At 48.8% G+C, this 13,610-nt stretch overlaps 1 protein-coding gene across 1 annotated transcript in view; it reads left to right on the forward strand.

The window, feature by feature from the left end:
* Window positions 1–13,610, forward strand: part of EPB41L4A (erythrocyte membrane protein band 4.1 like 4A) — a 180,509-nt gene that overhangs the window by 94,791 nt on the left and 72,108 nt on the right. Inside the window, exons 5-8 of the mRNA XM_038532143.1 lie at window positions 7,638–7,735; window positions 8,829–8,949; window positions 11,592–11,679; window positions 13,410–13,498. Of these exons, the coding sequence (XP_038388071.1) occupies window positions 7,638–7,735; window positions 8,829–8,949; window positions 11,592–11,679; window positions 13,410–13,498 (396 nt within the window). The remainder of the gene's footprint in view (window positions 1–7,637; window positions 7,736–8,828; window positions 8,950–11,591; window positions 11,680–13,409; window positions 13,499–13,610) is intronic.

A 13,610-nucleotide genomic window follows, 5' to 3' on the forward strand; every position in this document is an offset into this window, starting at 1 on the left:
ATGGAGCCACCCAAGGGCTTCGTCATCAAATATTTTATTTTGTTTAGGGCACAATCCCCAATTGGAATTATGTTGTTAAAGGAGTCCACGCCAACACGTGAGGGTGGCTTATGAAGGCCAGGCAGCCGCGAGCAGAAGGCTGTTCCCACAGCTTACGCCTTAAGTGGTCGGTTTTCCCAGTGACCTCCTGTCTCGGGCTCAGGGGAAGCCGAATGTGTTACTGGAAACATTGGAAATCACGTCTTCCGTCACGAGGGCGGCCTGTGGTTTTGTTCCTGTTCTGTCCTTTCATCTCTTCCTCAGACTGTTGACTTACACGGGAGGGAGAGGAGTGAGGGCTGGGTGGACCTTTCCTGTCCCCTGCAGTGCGCGACGAGGCCTCCCTTTCAGGACTGTGCCAAGCTGCGTTCATGTCTCCCACCACCACGTTGCCGCAACTGCTTGACCTGGGGCAGGGGGCGGGGGCACACCTCCGTGGGGAGGGGCCGCTGTGTTGGGAGGACGTTTGGGAGAGGGGTCACGTTTACCTTAGAGTTTCCTGAGTCGTCTCTGCAGTTGAGGGATTTCTGAGCTGTGGGCTCATGGGGAAACTGAGTCCAAGGGGTAAAAACACGCACACACATCAGGGTAACTCATTAGGAAATTGCAAGGAAATAACATTTTATGAAAACACGAGGAAAGCCCTTCACTTTCCGTGCCTCGCATTCCTTGGCTGCAAGATTGGAGACACCTGTCCCACCAGGTTTCGTAGGCACTGGAGGGCGCTGCAACTAACGTCGGCCTCGGGTCGCCCGTTGTGTCTGGGTCGGTAAGCGCCTGGTAGGCTTTCATCCTCTCCCAACTCTGGCAGTTCAGGGGAGTTACACCTTGAATGAGGGCTGGCTTCCCAGAGGTACTCGGTTTATTGTTAATAGGGCGAAGGCGAGTGTCGTACGACACACGACTTTAAATCTGCTCGCCAGATCTTGATGAGCAGAACCTTCCCTTCAGAATCTACCAGCCCGTCAGTAGGACACGTAGACTTGTGTAACAAGCAGCCTCACGGCGTGTCCGTCACACCTGCTCTTCCTCAAATATCAGACGAGGTCACGTAGCCAAGAACCAGGTTGCACTGTCTGTAAGAATTGGCTTCCATTGCCCAAAACACGTAGTTGAATTAGGTAAGTTGAAAGTGCGTCCGGCGTGATCTCCCTGTATAAGCTCTGCAGTGTGTCCTGAAGAGAAGGTCACCAGCTCGCATGGACACGTTCATCTAAGCGGGCAGATAAGGGAGCCAGTTGCGTGAGAGGAGTTTGGCAAAAGCAGAAACTACGACTCGAGCCCCAAATCCCGCGGTGTCTGCTCATGGAGGAAGACCGTGCTCAAGGCCAGCATGCGTACGATGAGTATTGCTCCTGCTTCCGTTCTTTGGAAGGTTGTTCTCGCCTACTCGGTATTGGCGCTCAGGTGGTTCCTAAGTTGTGGCATGAAGCAGTAATGCTGCAGTGAACATCGCGACATGCCCGTCCTTCCATGTGCTTAGCATCCTTGACCGTCACGCCGTCCCACGCGTGTTGTGCGGGCCTCTCCACCCTCGCCTGTCTGTTACTCCCCCATAGTATTCCGTGATTTATTTACCCCTGCCCGTGGGGATGGTTCTCTTTTAAAACTACAGATACCGCCGGCCTTGAATTGTCTCAGGTACGTAGCCCATAGTAGACGCAGCCTTCCAGGAGGGTGTGGAGCTTAGGAAACAACACGAGAGGTGAGTGTGATATGCAGGGAAGTGAGGTCCCGGAGACGAAAAACGTGGAAGTGACTAGAAGCACACGAACTTGGAGTAGCTGCTCAGCGGCCTGAAAGGTCTCGGAAACCAACAGGATTGGGAGACTACAAGGACGACTCTGCGTTTAGGACTCCTGTGCCCTGGCCTGAACCTTTTCTACAACATTCCTGCTGCTTCGGTCGGCTTCCTTGTAAACACTGTAAAGACAGGGCGCCTTCCTGTCTGGGGAGCGATGGGAAATCCAGTGAGAAATCCTGTCGCTTCTGTTGTCGGCAACGGGTTTTCTTTCTGGGCTCGTGCAGAATGAACCCAACGTCTCTTCTCTTTGCTGACCGTCTAAATAGTCTATGCCCTTATCTGTTAAATTTATTTTCAGGCCTGATTCAGACAATCACAAGAGCCTTCCACGTACTCTGGGTCGTTTATAGCTCTGTGTCCCGCATGCACTTGGTAAGCGTAGTGAGTGCAGGGCGGGCTTTGGGGGGCACCCAGGAAGCTCAGCCGGTTGAGCATCCCACTCTTGATTTTGGCTCCGGTCGTGGTCTCAGGGTCCCGGGATGGAGCCTGTGTCGGGCCCCCCTCAGCAGGGAGTCTGCTTGTCTCCCTCTTCCTCTGCTCCTCCCCCCGTGCATGTTCTCACTCTCTCTCTGAAATAAATCTTAAAAAAAAAAAAAAAAAAAAAAAGAGGGATCCCTGGGTGGCGCAGTGGTTTAGCGCCTGCCTTTGGCCCAGGGCGTGATCCTGGAGACCCGGGATCGAGTCCCACGTCGGGCTCCCGGTGCATGGAGCCTGCTTCTCCCTCTGCCTGTGTCTCTGCCTCTCTTGCTCTCTCTGTGTGACTATCATAAATAAATAAAAATTAAAAAAAAAAAGATAAAAGGAAGACAGGCTTCGGAGTCAGGCTGATGTTTGTGTCCTTTCTCTGCCTCTCAGTAGTTGTGCGAATTTGAACAAGCTGTGTAACCTTCTAAAGTCTCAATTTTCTCATCCATAAAAAAGAAATCATTGTTTTCAAAAAGACAATGAGAGGAAGGAAGGGGGAGAGATGATGAGAGGAATGCATAGGGTAACATGTGCCAAGTGGTGACAGTGACACAAAAATGTGTCCGTGGGTGGTGGGGACAGCTAGAGTGAAAAGGATGAGAAGTAGTTAATGTTTTCAAGTTATTGACTCAAAAATTAGAAGACCAGCGTGGAGCCCTGAGGTGGGTCTTCCAGCCTGAAATCAGCCCCTGAAACCCCACTTTATGGGTGTAGTTGTTCATTCAATTACGAATCCTACAGCTGCCCTGTTGCCTGTTTCCTGAGCTTGTATCTGACAGAGTTCAGTCAGCCACCCGCCTTCGCTTGGTAGTGACGTGGAGCTGGGTGCTGCGGTGCTCTGGGTATGAGGGAGATGCAGCGGGGACCACAGGGAGGGGTCCTGTCCTCCGGAAGGAGCGGCCAGAGCGACCGTCCATTCCGTGCACACCGTCCTGTCTGCGAATTGAAATCTTTCTGAACCTTTAAGGATCTAGGAACCGTTTCCAAAAAGGAAAATAATGTTCCAAACGAATTGTATCCGATGGGTACTTTCTAGTTTTTAAAAATAGACACTTGCTTTTGATTTTGGTTTGCAGTGCTTTCTAGTTTTTTTTTTTTTTTGTAGTTGTTTGCTTTTTTTTTTTTGAGGCTGACCTTAAGCTAATCAATTATTTCTAAAATTTTATGACTCTAATATGGTGATCCCTGTTTTTCACTTTGTGAGGATTAGCTTGTTCTAGCTTCTTTGCCCCCCGAGTGGGCTGCAGCTGCGCATCTGCTTCCAGAGCCTGGCCCTCCTTCTCTAACTGAACAGTGCAGTAGAGTCGGGACGAGGGTCACCTTCTGGTAGGGATGCAAGAGGAATTTGTGGGTTCCAGAGGACTGCACACATGTAAGGTGATTGTTCCTGTATTTTAATCATCAGTGTTACCTCTTGAGGCAAAGGCGTTATTCCTGGTTTGGTCCCTCTTCTTGCGCATGAGCGTGCGCTCCCTCCACCACTGTCCTCCTCGGGCCACACGTGCCGTCTCCCCTGTCCCCCCTTCGGCATCACCCGTCACGACTGGGCTCCGGCCATGTGCCAGGCCCCGTCTGTGCAGAGGCAGAAATCCATCCTGCCGTCCTCTTAGCTCATCTCCGTCAGGCTCGCTGGGCACTGGGGTCACACCTCCACGTGTCCCCGCCGCGCCTCCCATCTCTGGAGGGCCCACCTCAGGTGAGGAGGTTAAGGCACCTCTGGCTTCTGGATCCCAGAGAACTCTGAGGTTTGGGCTCTGGAACAGAACGGGGTCTCTCTGCCCTTTCTTCAAGCAAACCTCCTTTGCAGTCCGCTTGTCCCCAACACTTGTTAGTGGCGTTCAAGGGTTCGAGCGACCTTGGTGTCAGCGCAGCGCTCTTCAGGCAATGTGGGATAACTGGAGAATGCCTCCATTTTGTGCCAGAATGAGTCTGGAAATCGTCCCTAGTGAGTGGCTCATCTTTAGGGAGCATTTTCTTTCCTCCCAGTAAGGGCCCAGGATAACCAGGGCCACCCCATAACTGACTGTCCAAACCCGGACCCTTGGAGGGGAATCATTGACGCTTTCGCCTGTGTAACGCTCATGAGCAGGGCTCTGCTGGGCCCACTGGGGTGCAGGCCCCCCTTGTCAAGACCAGAGACACGCAAGGACGTGAGATCCAGTCGAAGCTTAGAGTGACAGAGGCAAACACTCAACAGCCCTAAATCTGTGATTTAAATAAAATATTAGACTGTGAGTCCTGTAAGATGGACAAAATAAGTCATATGCAGTTAGTTATGTATATGTTCAGCATATGAAAGTATAATTTTATTATATCATAAATTTATCTTATAAAAAAGTAATATGATGCTTCCTGTGGTAAAGATTAAGCACACTTTTATTTTTCCAGAATTAAAAAAAAAAGATTGATTTATTCATGAGAGACACGGGCCGAGGGAGAAGCAGGCTCCATACAGGGAGCCCAACGCGGGACTCGATCTCAGGACCCTGGGGTCACTCCCTGAGCTGAAGGCAGATGCTCAACCGCTGAGCCCCCCAGGTGCTCCAAGATTAATCAAATTCTTAATTAAAAATAGTTTGTCTTGATTTTAGTGGATTATTTTTTCCTTAATGCACTGACTTTATGATCTCTGGTATCTTTGAGAAACAGGCTGGGGGAAGTTCGAACAGACTCCTTTTTTCTTTTTCTTTGGGAATTTCTCAAAGACAGCAAAGAATGTTGGGTGTTTTCCATTTCGGCCATCTGTCCCCTGCTCACTCGTATGTCCATCCATGTCAGCAACTGCTTACTGAGCAGTTACTATGTCCCAGACCTGTGCACTGGGACTGTCATCCCCGATGGGATAGGGTCCCCGTTTCTTTCTCTCTGTTTGCCTTTCTCTCTGTGTCAGCTCTTTGTTTCTTCATCTCTGTCAATTTTTTTTTTTTTTTTTTGCCTTTGAAGCAAACTCTTGTGGATCAGGTCCCTCTGGTTCTGTGTTTGGCGAGCGATTTGACTGCTCAGTCAGATGTTATAAACGCCTTCATAGAACAAGACAAGTGTGCGTCTGTGACCCATTTCCTAAAAAAAATAAATAAAATTCCACTTCAGGCAAAGAAATTCCCGGTTAGCAGAGAAAGCATGCCGCTGAATGCAGGTTTCCAGCCAGCACTAGTAACTCCAGCAAAGCGTCTCCTTAGTTCATACGCTCTTGCGTTTACATTCTGCTAATTGTGCTTCCCTCTGCTTTTCTCCTCTCGGGGAGGAGGACCAAGGATCGCAACCAAGGGCGTCGGTACCCAGGACGAGCGTCCAGGCCTGGGGCATGGTCGCAGCAGGCTGGGAAGATGAACGAGGTCAGGGAGCGGCCGTGATCACTGTCAGTGGCGAAAGACCTGGCTCAGGAAGCACAAGCCCTGTGAGCCTTTTTTTTTTCCACTGGCTGTTTGGAGTTTTACATTTGGTGCAAGACACACCGTTACGGGGTGTCAGGAAGGCTTGGGTGTGACTTAAAGAGGAAACAGTGGATCTTCTCAACTTGCTTTTTGGTGTTTTTCTGTAAAAGAACCCACTGGCCTATGCCTCCTGCAGCTGGCCTGCCTGAGGGAAGGCTGCGGATGGGCTCTGGGGCGCCTAGGGCCTGCCGACGCCTCCCGACGCTTGGCAGCCGCTCTCACTCAACCGGGCTGCTCGCAGCTTCTTCTCCTGGCTCCCAGAGCTGCGTCATCAGGGCCATGAAGCTGGGCCTTGGGACGCCAGCCGTGTAGCCATGGGCCACAGCGGGACTTCCCGTGAAAGCAGCCTCTGCATGCGGGTGCATGTGGCGGGCTGCAACGGTGACCTGGGCCATGGAGCCCATTCGTGGGGAGGCCGACCTAGGACCACGCTGCCCTTGCCTCTGCTGTCACCAGGGTCTGGACTTTATTCTGAGAGTAAAGTGAAGTCTCTAAAGCTTGTGTCTGTTGCTCATGGCCGTGATGGGATCCCGTGTTTCTCTTAGATTCCACTTACCTCTTAGGAGGTTGTTTGGAAGGGAGATAGGCATGAGCGACGCAGGGCACGGAAGGTCGTAGAAACCCTGTGGACAGCGACCTGGCCCAGGCGACGGACAGGTGTGTGGATTCCAGAAGGCAGCAGCCCTGGGGGTTGGATGTGGACGCAGGTTATATGTCGCTGCGCGGTTTCTCCTGCTTGGACCCCTGCAGACTGTGCTGCCCCCCGGAATGGGCAGTCTGGAAGCATAGATGCGGAGCTTGTGAAGGAGCCGAACTTGATATCCGTCTTCTAGAAACAGTAGTAATAACAGGTAGGGTCTGGCTCGTGGATTCCTTCACTGGGGGCCTTGATGGCGAGCATCTGGAGAAGAGACGCTGTCACTGCAGAGCTTTAGGATTCATTTCCTTTGCCCCTTTGCTGCCCTCGGCAGTGACCTCGAGAGTCAGCTTCCAAAGAAAGAGAAGCCACGACGGGCCGCCTGCTGTGTGTGTGAGTGCGTGACGGCAGCCGAGGGCAGTGTGGGCAGCTCACAAGCCCCCGGCCCCAGCCGAGAGACTGAAGGGGGCGGGTGAAGCCAAAGCCTCCTGCTGCCGACCGAGGTCCTGGGCTCCAACTGCCCGGGTTTCAGCTCGGGCTCTGCTCCTTGGACGAGCGACGTCGTTTCTGTATCTGTTACTTCCTCCATCCGCGCGATGAGGTGTTGATAGTAGTGACCTAGCGTTTTCCTTGAGCTATTGGATGTAAGACAGTGGGAAGGGGTCACTTACCATGTGGAGGCCAGTGGGTGGCACTATCACAGCAGGGCGAGGGTTCGCCTGCACATCGAGCCAGCGCCGTGGACAGCGGGCCTGCCACAGGCTGCAGTTGCACCCTGATGGCCCGTCTGGCCTGCGCCCATGACCTGTGGCCCTGGAGGTAGCTTGTCGTGTAGGCCGGTCCCACTGGTCAGGCCTCCGGGTACGGCCAGTCATAGTGGTCATGGTGGCGGCAGTACCGGGAGCACGGAGAGTGGCTGATTGTTGCCTGCGCGTTAACTGTACGGGTGTAGACCCTTCGCCGCCCCAGCACGGCAGGGAGATAGGCTGCCCGGGGACCTCCAGCCTGGGAGGCCACGCAGCCCCTCTGACGGCGCGCCCGCACTCCTCGGTCCCTGTGTTGCCCGAGCAGGGGTGTCTCGGTAGTTCCTGTGCGCTCAGCAGCTCCCTCACCAAAAGGAAGTGGCTTTTCTTCCACTAATGGTGATGGAGGGCTGTTGCCAATGACTATCAGGGTCTGAAACTTCAGGTCCGAGTGTTGGAAGATGCCACTGATCTCTCTCTCCCTCTTTTTTTTTTTTTCCCCATTTCTCTTTTAGATACCAGTTTTTCTTGCAGGTGAAGCAAGATGTGCTTCAAGGCCGGCTGCCCTGCCCCGTCAACACTGCTGCCCAGCTGGGAGCATACGCCATCCAGGGTAGGCTCCACTCCAGCACATGGAGAACAAATATGAATCTTTCTTTGGAAGCAAGCTCGCGTCCAAAAATTCCTCCGATCGAGTTGACATTTTCCTAGTGGAAGTTGTAGTCAAAATTCAAATTTTAATCAGTGTCTTTTCAGAAGACGTAAAAGTGAAGCCAGTTACGAGCCCCTGTGATAGGTCACATTGGAGTTCTGGTCTCAGGAATCTCATTGATTCTTGATCGAATGGGAGGGTTTGAAAATCCCTTTTCTTCTACAACCCCCCCTGGTTTGTTGACCCCTGCCCCCTGCTGCTATGCCCCAGAGGTCACGCTGTCCTCAGGTAGCCATTGTGGGGACTTCATGTGGTCAGACGCCAGCTGCAGCTCAGCGTGTGGCACTCCTTGCGTTGCAGCTCTTGGCATCAGTATGGCAACTATGTAGGGCAGCTCCAGATTGCACTGTCATTTTGGGGGCAGTGAGACCGCCTGTCCTTGCCTTTGTGGCACTTGCAGACCAAGAAGAGTCTAGAAAAAAATAATATCCTAGGAAGACTGTCATGTAGATGAACTGGGTTGGGCTTGGAAGGTGGATTACCATAGGGAGGAAAATTTTAATGTAATTTTAATAATAATGTAATAATGTAATAACATAATTTTAATAATGTAATAATTTTAATAATGTAATGATGATAGTTACAGTCTTCCAGAAAGGAAAAATACAGAACTTAGGGTTTTTTTTTGTTTGTTTGTTTATGATAGTCACACAGAGAGAGATAGAGAGGCAGAGACACAGGCAGAGGGAGAAGCAGGCTCCATGCACCGGGAGCCCGACGTGGGATTCGATCCCGGGTCTCCAGGATCACGCCCTGGGCCAAAGGCAGGCGCCAAACCGCTGCACCACCCAGGGATCCCAGAACTTAGGTTTTTAAGACAAGATTTTATTTATACGACTCACATATGCCCGTTACAGTTTTCTACTAACGGAAGCTGTGTATGAATTTATTAAAAATAAACACTTGAAGAAAATGTTTCTGCATGATGGCAATGCTTTAAGACATTTTTAGGGATATTTTTCTAAAGTGGAAACAAATTCAATTTCTTTTTCAGCTGAGCTTGGAGATTATGACCCATATAAACACACCACAGGCTACGTGTCGGAGTACCGGTTTGTTCCCGATCAGAAGGAAGAACTTGAAGAAGCCATAGAAAGGATTCATAAAACTTTAATGTAAGAATCATTTTTTAACAACTATAATCAACATGCTGTCCGTGGGATCCCCAGAGCATCATTGTACTGAAGTTCATACTCTTTAACCAATGTGCCCCTATTTCCTTCACTGTGGTGACTGCCATTTTTTCTAGGAAGTTGGCTTTTTTAGATTCCACCCCAAGGGAGGTCATAGTGTTTGTCTTTCTCTGTCTTATTTCACTCAGGGTAACGGCCTCGAGGACCATCGGTATACTTGAGAGTTGTTAGGAGAGCAGATCTTAAATGTTCTCCCCGCAAGAAGACGTGGTACTTATTGACGGAGTGAAGGAGTTAGCTAACCGGGTGGTGGTAGTCATCGTGCAGTGTACGAGCGTATCAGATCAACACATTATACGCCTTAAAATCCCATGATGTTTTGTGTCAATTGTATCTCAAAACTAGAAAACAAATCATGTCTTACGTGGCATCGTCCATCAGTCATGCTAGTGGCAGTCTTATGCAAAGTTTCTAGAATGAAAAAATTTTCACCTGTGCCTTGAACATTTTAGTGTTTTCTCAAGTTTTTTTTTTTTTTCCTGCTTATAACAGGAAAAATGCTCATAGAAAACCTAAGCAATTTAAACAACGTAAAGGAGGGGCCCCGGGATGGCTCGGTTGGTGAAGCATCTGCTTTCAGCTCAGGTCATGACCCCAGGTCCTGGGATCGAGCCCCACATCGGGCTCCTTGCTTAGCGGGGAGACTGTTTTTCCTTCTGCTGCTCCCCCTGCTTGTGCATTCTCGCTTTCTCTGTCAAATAAGTAAAATAGAATAGAATAGGGTAAAATAAAGTAGAATAAAATATCTAAAGGAAAGAGGAAATCTCAATACTGGAAGTCAACATATTTTTGATTAATGGCCTTTCAGACTCCTCTCTATGCATAAATTCCCACGGAGAAAATTTATTGTGTGTGGATTTATGTGCGTATGATTTCACACAAATGAAATCATTCTGTATATATTGTATTTTGCGATTTTCTATCTTACAAGTTATCAGTAACTTGTGAAATTCATTCTTCCAGCTGTAAACCTATTTTATGGCCACAGAAGCCTTAGCGTTTTCTGGATATGGTCTGTCCGCAGTGTGTAAATCCTTTGCAGTTACAAGCAGAGTCCTACTCAGTCGATAGCAATGAATCTGGAAGTCATGACGACACCAGCGTGGAGCCTTGAAGGGTGTTATGTTAACATCACATGCGCTTCCAAGACCATCCAAGCTCCCCTAGCAGGATTCTCAATTAATGGCCTGCAGCATTGGAGTTATAATTTAATTATAGTTATTTTGGTTAAATCCTCTATGCTGATTAACTTTGCTTTATTGCCTCCTATGCAGCATTCTCTCCTGAGTTTGCTTGGTTTCCAATATGTTGCAGTGAAGGGGGGGGAAATGTAGAATTAATCTGGTCAACAAAAAATGTTTGCCTGAAGGATGTGTCGCAGTGAGTAGCAGCAGAGGTCGGCCGCCAGCCGAACCGCAATCGGGGAACCCAGGCTTTCCGTATCGTATTTATTAGCAGCCGCGGGAAGCTCTCCGGCCTGATCACCGAGCCCTTGGCCTTAAGGCCTCGCTGAGGTGGACATGTAGGGAGCACCTGCTGCAACGTGAGCGAGCAGGGTGTTCGGCACCTCTTGACAATACTAATTCTCGCAGTTTCAAAGGACAGTTACATGGGTTTTTTTTTAAATTACCGAGGAGCTTTGGGTAAAGGGCCTTACGTGTTTTCTGTGACGGTGCTGACAGTCTGTTATTTCAAAGAGAATCAAAGCCCGATCGAGATTGGGGAGCTTTCTCGTGTCTAATTTGTAATGAAGATTCTTCACAGATTTTCAAAATCACAGTCTGGTTGCTGGGTTTGCAGAGTACCGCAGCTGACATGCAGGATTTATTAATAAAAAAAAAAAATTTTTTTCATAGCTCCTTTTGTTAACCAAAAATCTGTTTTCCTGTGTTAGTTACATTCACACACACACACACACACACACACACACACACACACACACGGTTCCACTCATCTGTGGTGATTCCTGGCAGATGCTCACGCTCGTTAGTACCATTTACGTGTATTATCACCAATGAAGATGTGGGGATGATTTCTATACTTTGAATCAAGAAAATGGCAAGTGTTTTTTTTTTATAAATCATGAATTCTAGCACATTTTCAAACTACGTACATGCCCAGGAGAGTCTCCCGAGACCCCAGCGAGGTGCCGGGGACCCCACCCTCTTCTCCCCACCCGTAACCGTTCTTACGCCTTTCGTCCTGGTGGAGACGCTGAGCTCATTGTAAAGGAGGCACTTTTTTTTTTTTTTTTTTTAAGGAGGCACTTTTTAAGTCAAGTGCTTATATTCTCAACCTCTTTGGGGTTTTCTGAAACAGAATTCTTAATAGATGCCGGGACATTGGGATTGGCCGTGCTGAGCAAAACTGGGCTTGGTGAACGAGACGCACTTAGTGCAAGTGTCACCACGAAGGTAAGGGGCTTCTTGAAATAACCAAGACTGAAGTCTGCTTCACACAGAGGATGGTTTATTGTTCCGGTGACTGGGGTGAAGATGGTGGACGTTGCCTGTAAGCCCTGTACCGTTGAGTAAAGTCAGACACTGTTTTTATGCTGAGTGTAGGGGTCAGACTCCTTCCGAGGCAGAACTGAATTACTTGAGGACCGCCAAGTCCCTGGAGATGTACGGCGTTGACCTCCATCCTGTCTACGTGAGTAGCATTTAATTAACACGAGGTATTTTTAAGCTGATGACATTTTTCTTAAAAAGTCACCAAAACCCCCAAAGGAAAGCTGCCATCCTGTCGGTTAGCAAGCACGTGATGCTTTTCCACCGGTGCTCTTTGAGCACAAAGAATCTCTTGCGTGGATTCAACCCTAATGAGTTTTGCTTAAAAGTCTGTGATTACGTTTCCACGTGTAGGAGACAATTAACTGGGCTTGAAAACACAATCTGGATAACCGCTCTGGAGGGCTTAGCTAAATGTCAGAGCCATTTAAAATGGGTCTATAATTGATTGCATTAGACGGAAAACAGGAGGATTTTCCAAAAGTAGATTTTATGGCTGAAAAACACTCATGAGATCACCTTCCAGAGAAGCAGGCTTTGGGCACCAGTACGGGTGCAGCAGCTGGTGGGCCTGTGTTGGATGTGCAGGTTCCTAATGTCAGGGGCGCTGCTTCCCACAGTCACTGCCGCCCCAGCAGTAGAAACATTTTTGCAGATTTTCCCCAGCAGCTGATGAAAGCTTGCCGAATGCAGTCCGGGAACAGTCACACCCGGTCCGTGTTGGGTGCTCTGGACCCAAGTCTTAGCCCCGAAGCCGCCTCTCTAAGGTCACCAATTGTTAATTCTTTGCCAGCGAGGTTGAAATGTTCCCGCCTTTCATTTTATGAAAGAGTTTAGTTAGAGACAGTCAAATTTAATGATTCGAGACAAGGAGCCAGGTGCCGCCTTCTTTACAGGAATATGAAGGGCTCCAGGTTATGGGTGCACGATGGCCAGTAAATTACGTGATTTTTAGGGAACCTTAATGAAACCGCAATGCGAGTAACGCATTCGTGCGTTCGTTTCTCAGTGTGTCTCGTACACATCAGAGTTTCCTAAAACGAGAAATACTCTCATTGTTTGTAAGGAGTCAGCAGCATCCCCGAGTGTACTTTTATATGGAAGTAGAAGTTATGTATTTCAGGGAAGTGGGAGTTCCCGGATATTTTAGATTCCAGTCTCGTTACCTGTTACATGCTCTGTGCCACTGCCATTTAAGAGACACCTCTAAACCACGTCAGGCTTTTAGTTTTTTAAGGAATACATTCTGTAGGAAATGTGTAAAGAAACAACGTCGGGCAAAATTCTTCAGCATTTGTGTAATGCTTATCCTGATTCATAAACACTTTTGTGGATGTTAGGAATTCATGGCAAATGAATGGGTTTCATTAGAATCTTCTGTACGTTCCTTTAAGATTGAATTTTTAGAACTAAAAGTGGGCAACAGCTGGTATTCTTTCAAAACACGTTGGTTGCCTTATGTTCCCTGGGAATATGACTTTGCAGGCTGTTATTTGACCTCAGAGTAGAAATAAAACCTATGTAGACGCATGCCTGTCCTTCATGCCCACTCCCGACTTTTTCATTTCAGAATCTCGTTTTTTTCATTAGGATTTATCATTGCCTGCAAAGTGAGGGCTTTGAGTCTTTAGCATGGGAGATGGTATCTTTACCTGTTTCGAGTCGTCTTAAAGTCACGAATGGTGAATATACTCAGAAAATGTTTCGTTATAAATTCGGAAAAAAAAAAAAAAAAAGAGCAGCAAGCTAGCAACTACGAGAGCTTAGCTAGTCTTTGAGAAGCTTGACCCAGTATTACAGCCAGACTCAGCTCAACAAAGGGCTTTGCCGCGAATGAATTCGTTGATTATAGGCACGTGTCTGTTTCTGCAGGGAGAAAACAAATCTGAGTACTTCTTAGGATTAACACCGGTTGGTGTCGTCGTCTACAAGAATAAAAAGCAAGTGGGGAAGTATTTCTGGTGAGTAGACCTTGGGGGGCAGCGGTGGTATCCCGCGCGGCGTGCGGGCGTCGGGGGGCTTGTCGGCGGAAAGACCGTTTCCAGGGGTCGATGGATTATGGAGTGAAATCCG

The sequence above is a fragment of the Canis lupus genome, chromosome 3 (assembly GCF_011100685.1).
Source record: "Canis lupus familiaris isolate Mischka breed German Shepherd chromosome 3, alternate assembly UU_Cfam_GSD_1.0, whole genome shotgun sequence".
Taxonomy (NCBI): Eukaryota; Metazoa; Chordata; class Mammalia; order Carnivora; family Canidae; genus Canis; species Canis lupus.